This window comes from Carya illinoinensis, chromosome 3 (assembly GCF_018687715.1).
Source record: "Carya illinoinensis cultivar Pawnee chromosome 3, C.illinoinensisPawnee_v1, whole genome shotgun sequence".
In the NCBI taxonomy this organism is placed as follows: Eukaryota; Viridiplantae; Streptophyta; class Magnoliopsida; order Fagales; family Juglandaceae; genus Carya; species Carya illinoinensis.
Genome location: NC_056754.1, coordinates 47,306,712 through 47,312,711, shown reverse-complemented (window position 1 = coordinate 47,312,711; position 6,000 = coordinate 47,306,712). Strand labels below are relative to the sequence as shown.

General features: G+C 39.2%; 1 protein-coding gene across 1 annotated transcript; it reads left to right on the top strand.

Annotated features, from left to right (window-relative positions):
• Window positions 1-259: 259 nt before the first annotated feature.
• LOC122304089 (histidine-containing phosphotransfer protein 4-like) lies at window positions 260-1,755 on the top strand. Its single transcript, XM_043116133.1, has 6 exons — window positions 260-373; window positions 594-730; window positions 944-1,018; window positions 1,138-1,209; window positions 1,426-1,498; window positions 1,614-1,755. The coding sequence occupies exons 1-6, from the start codon at window positions 320-322 to the stop codon at window positions 1,647-1,649; spliced, it is 447 nt and encodes a 148-aa protein (XP_042972067.1). The 5' UTR covers window positions 260-319; the 3' UTR covers window positions 1,650-1,755.
• Window positions 1,756-6,000: the final 4,245 nt, after the last annotated feature.

The window sequence follows — 6,000 nt, the reverse complement described above, 5'->3', positions numbered from 1 at the left end:
TAACGGTAAATACAGATGGCAGAGTAACATTTTTCTTACTAAGTGATCACAGAAAAATCAATGAACACTAGAGATGGCAAATATTAAGATAATGAAATTTGAACCATTTAATTAAAATGGTTGACTAAGATAATGAAATTTGAACCATATATATATATATATATATATATATATATATATATATATATATTTATCTTAAACAATTCAAATACTAGTTAGTTTTGAAATTTAAACGTTAAACTATCCACTTTTTTTTCTCTTATATATAATTCAGCACTCGAGTCTGTTTTAATTAATTTATTATTTGTTTTCCTTAAGAATGGAGCTCTTGAAGCAACAGATTGCCACTGCGAGGCTATCCCTTTTCTCTGAGGTATTTTCTCTTATTTTGCAAAGAAATGCTGTTTATAGTTTTAGCTTTTCATTTATTTTCGATATTATATATATATATAATATATATATGCGCTTTATTTATCCAGATTCTGATCTGAAAAAACGTTTTTATGATACAAAATTGTACTCAAAATGCATGGAAGCTTTAATATATAAAGAAATACAGTACTCCTAAAGAATCAGACGACTACTTGTTGCAGGAAATCCTCGACATGGGGCAATTCATGCAATTGGAGCAACTTGAGGATAAAGACAACCCCAACTTTCTGGAAACACTATTCTCCTTGTATTTCGATGATGCACCTAAGGTCATCGCCACCATAGAACAAATACTCATGTAAGTATGTATATGGATAATGTTAAATATAGTCATGGAATGTATAACAAGCATAGCGTAATTCTTTTGTTTTTTATTTTTTTGTTTTCATCATGTAAATCTCTTATTTATATACTCATTTTTTTAAAAAAATTATATGACATTTACGCATTTTATAATTGTAAATATCATTTATATTATTTTACAATTGGATTATATGTAATTTGAATGTAGGCCGAGTGAAGAAGTACTCGTGGATTTCAACAAGCTGGACATAAAGCTTCATCGGCTAAAAGGCAGCAGTGCCAGGTAAATTAATTATATATTAAATTAAGCTTCTAATTAATTAAATAGAAATCACGATTCTTCATTAATATTCCTTATATATAATGTTTTAAAGAATTTTATATTATTGTTATAATTCTCAGCGTTGGTGCTAATAAGGTGTTGAAAAGTGTCAATAAAGCATTGGAATGTTGCAAGAAGGGTGATGTGGAAGGGTAATTAAGTTTCTATTTACTCTATTAATTGTATGAGTTTCCAAATATATAACTCTCGATCTTATCTATTTTTTTTTTTTTATTCCAAAGTTAATAATTTTTCTAGACAGGATAGAATTTTATCCTAAACTGTGTTTCATATATCCCATTATTAAAAAAAATATATATATACTTCCTTTTCACATACTCAAGAGACATTTTTTCATGGAGTACTAGATGTAAGGCGGAAGTTGAGATATTGAAAGAAGACTACAACGCCCTGAAGAACAGACTCCAAGCTTATTTGCAGGTCTCCACTCTCTCTTCAAAATGCATACATACACACAGAAAATACTCAGGTTGATGATGATCTAGGTAGGTTAAAAATTGACATTTTATTTTTTCCGTGTTTGGGTGTTTTGCAGTTGCGACAACGTCATGCTAGATCTGCCGACACATGACTTGAACGCCACCCCCCAAGAGATTGGTCCCATAAATAAAAAAGAGGGGTCGAGAAGTTTAAATATATATTATAAGAATAATGTCATAAATCATATTTTTATCTTATTTTCATCTTATTAGATAAAATGTAATATTTTAATTTATCACTTTTGGATCATTATTTATTTTTTTAAATAATAAAATTAAATGTTGATAGATAATGCCGCCTCATTATAATAAAATGAAAGTGAGATAAGAGTGATTTGTAGAGTTTTCTTATATATATATATATATTGAAAAGAAATCCAAGATTTTTAATTAGCAAAGCTTGTTGGACATTGGGTTCCTTATTGTTGGACTAAGGGGTGCCCATGTAGGCAGTCCCCTTGTCGAACCTTAACAAAAATTGCCCTAGGACAAGCTCCTAGACATGCATAGACATCCGAGATTGAGCCACATATGAGGTCGAGCCTAGCTTTGGAGGACTTCTCTAAGGATCTAGTGCAGGCCCTAGGGAGAGTGCGGGAATGGCACATGTCAATTGGAAGATGGCTCACATCTTTCCATTAGACAAAGCCATGACTCAGCCCTGATAGCCTATTGACACTCCTGTTGACATGCCTTGACAGCCCCACGGGCCTTGCCTTGACACTGTCACTGATATGTCTTGATAGCTCCATGGGCCACCAACATGGCTAGCACCAGTCACCCCTCAGCACGCCCCTGACAGCACCACCATCATGCTATGGCCCCTGCCATGGCACGTGCATGACGGACCCACAGATAGGCCATGGCCCCTGCCATGGCATGCACTTGACAGCATCGCTAGCATGCCGTGGCCCATTGCCTTGGCACACTCATGTCAGCCGCACAGACATGTCGTAGACATGTCATGGCTCATACCATGGCACGCCCAGGACACTCACATGGCTAGCTTGCTTGCATGCTTTGACTCATGCCTTGACACGCAGCCGGCGCCTATAGAGACTACTGGCCGCTCGCAGACCATGCATGTAGGCATGTGCATTCCCTTGAGTGTGCACCTGCTCGCATGCATGCGTGTCCCAGCACCAGCACCACTTAGCAAGAATAGTGGGGTGCCCTCACAAGCACGCCACCCAGTGCACGACTCCAACCCGTGCCTTGCAGGCAAGGCTAGTGGCATGCCTACCAGGCATGACATCCAGCGTACGACTCCAGCCTGTGCCTTGCAGTCTCAGCTCCCATACGGTCAGCTTGGGCCATGCATGCTCATCACCCAGGCCACCAGCCCGAGCCATGCAGGACCACCGCCCAAAACACTTGACTGGGTCTCACAATAGCAGCACAACACCACCCTGTGCCCACCACTAGGCCTAGGCTTGGCACCATGCCATGCCCACCATCAACAGGCCACGCACAGCATCATGTCGTGTCCACCACCAGACCAACGCATGGCCCATGCCATGCCATGCAGTCGTGCCATCCAGCAGCCCATGCGTGGCACCATGCCACGCCCAGCAACAAGCCATGCACGGCCCCAAGCTGTGCCACCCATCAAGCCATACACGGCACCACGTCATGCACCCCATGAGCCACCATGGCCCGTCCATCACTCTATTATTACTTTTAGTTTATTTATTTATTTAATTTATTGTACTATGGGCCTTTTGGGAGTTTCCAAATTGTAAGCTTTATAAATAGGACCCTTAGGCATTTCATTTGGCATCTTTGATCATTTGTCATTTGGAGCATTTGCTTGGCCGGCCTTAGGGTTATATTTATCATTCAGTGCTTTTGCACTTGGGCTCTTTTGGGTGCAATTCGTGAATCCCAATGAGAGAATCATCACCATGCAATTTGTGAATCGGTGTTGATTTAATTTATCAATCTTATGAGTATTTTCCTTTGTTCATTCAATTACCTATCTTTGTTCTTGTTTATTTTCTTTTCAATCATCATATCATCCATTTATCAATCTTTTGCATGTTTCTATTCTCTATTCAAAAATCCAAAAACACTTTTATGTTCTTATACTTTCTAGTTGTTCATATTGTTCATGCGTGTTCTTCATATCCTTCCATCATGTTCATCATTTCTATAGCTTTAATCCATTTTCCAAACACTACACGCTCACCACCTTGTTTCCCATAGTCCATATTCGGCCAACACTTTCCAAAGTGCCCTCCTTCCATCCTCACAAACCCTAGCCGAAACTACCTAGATTCCCACAAGATAATTCATACATTTTAGGAATCCTCATCTCATCTTCCAAATCAAATTCTATCCCGACATCTCCATCTTCGGCCAACCGCTTTCCCAAATTCAAACTCAAATTCCAATCCCAACATTTTAGGAAATACAATCCCTCAACTCCCTCAATCATCTCCATTTTTTCAAATCCTACCAAAGACCTTCATTCGCTTACCATATTAAATCCCTTCATTCTAGGAACTACCTGAAAATCATTCAAATTTTAAATCCCTCTCTCCACTCTTGCCTACCCTAATCCCTCAATCATTTCCTACCTTTTAGGAACTCATCTTCCATCTTCCAATTCATCCAAACTCGAAATATATCCTTTGCCTTAGTCAAACTTCAAGTTTTAAACAACTCCCATCGATCTTATCATTTAGGATCACACCCTAGCCACCTTATCCATCATAAGAACCTTATCTTCCATCTCCAAATCCCTACACTCTAGGAACTACCAAAGACTCATTCAAACAACATCCAACTTCATCCTCTTACCATATTCAAATCATATATTCTTCATCTTACCTTAGCCAATCCATAAAGTCAAGGAGCAACCCTAAACTCTTTGAAACACCTTCCAAAACCTAGCAACCCATCCTAAACTCAACCCTAATACATCACTTCCCAATTTCATAATCCCCTTTAGCCACCACTCAAAACCCTAGCTACACTTCACCATACCAACCCTAAGCATCATCCAAGTGGCGCCAACATCAAGGACAACCATCAAGTCGTTCCACATTGTATTAAACACACAAACTCACCACTTAGATCACCCGAACTCATCATCACCATCAAATCTATCACTAAACACCATACCTTCATTAACCTAGGAACCCTCATTGCCATATCCTAGCTAAGACCAAGTAAGACAACGGGGAACAATTGGTCATCATAAGACTACGCGAGACCCGTGAACCCTTAATGTTTGGGGACTAGACCGAGGTCCCCAACACCCCTCCCTTCCTGTACGTTACAAGCCCATGTAATGCATGGCTTTAAGGCCATGCGTTACACGGCTTGTAACGTCTAACGCGTGGCTTTTAGGCCATATGTTACTTGTAGAGTAAAGATTAGCCTTTAAGGCCAGCCGTGTAGGGTGGGCTATATATAGCCCCCCTCATTTGGTTCTTGGTGACCATCTGAATAGTGAAATCTCTCTCTTTTTTGTTCTCTCTTGAAATAGTATTTAGACTATGAATTCATTAAGTGTTATTCTAGTTTTATACTACATAATATACTTCACCACTAAGAAGAAATGCTTAAGATTTGTCGATTTGGAGAAACTTGTGGAACAATTTTATAAGCTGAGCTTGATGTATTTTTCTACTGTGTTTTCTTATATTGGTATCAGAACTTTTATAGTTGCTTCCAGTTTTTTTTTATTTGCATATGCATGTAAACTATAAACGTGCCTTTTTATTTTTAAAGTTGTTCGCGTACAAGAAGTGTTGCAATTTTTTTTGAAAACACCATCCTAGTTCTGTGGGTTTTTTTTTTTTTTTTGGTTTAAAAAAAAACATTGGTTCGCTTTGGGTGGTGCACTGCACACCGTGGAAGGTGGTGCATGCACCTGAGAGGTGTTGCGAGCACCACCTCGGTGCTGCGCGCACCATAGGCAGCCCATGATGCTCTGTGCACCATGGTGGCACCAGAGAGGTGCTGCAAGCACCACCTCGGTGCTGTGCGCACTAGAGAGGTGTTGCGGCAACACCCAGCTTCCTCTGGAAGCTATTTCCAGCAAACTATGATGGCAGTGGGCTCTCTAAAGGTGGCTGTTTTTTTTTTTTTTTTGCTATGTGAGGTACGTGAACAGTACCCTGCATAAGCTTGAAGATGACTAAATAGTCATCTGGGATAGGCTGGGTTGGACTTGGGCCCTTTGGCCCACTGTGTTTTTTGCTTAAAAACTGGGCTTGGGTCCTTCGGCCCACTATGTTTTTGTTTAAAAATAATAATAATAATTTTAAAACACACAATAAAAAGAGACAATAAAATGGCAAATTAGGGTTTTGAACCCAAGACCACCTACTAAACCAAAGAGATGGGCACACCACTGGGCTGCAATTTTCCCTTGGTTTAGGTGGGGGCTTTAAATGTATTTATAATATATTTTTTTTAATATATATATATATA

Coding starts and splice junctions, on each gene's coding strand:
- LOC122304089 (XM_043116133.1), top strand. CDS start 320: ATGGAGCTCTTGAAGCAACAGATTGCCACTGCGAGGCTATCCCTTTTC. Junction 731..943: donor ACCATAGAACAAATACTCAT/GTAAGTATGTAT, acceptor ATTTGAATGTAG/GCCGAGTGAAGAAGTACTCG. Junction 1,499..1,613: donor GACTCCAAGCTTATTTGCAG/GTCTCCACTCTC, acceptor GGTGTTTTGCAG/TTGCGACAACGTCATGCTAG.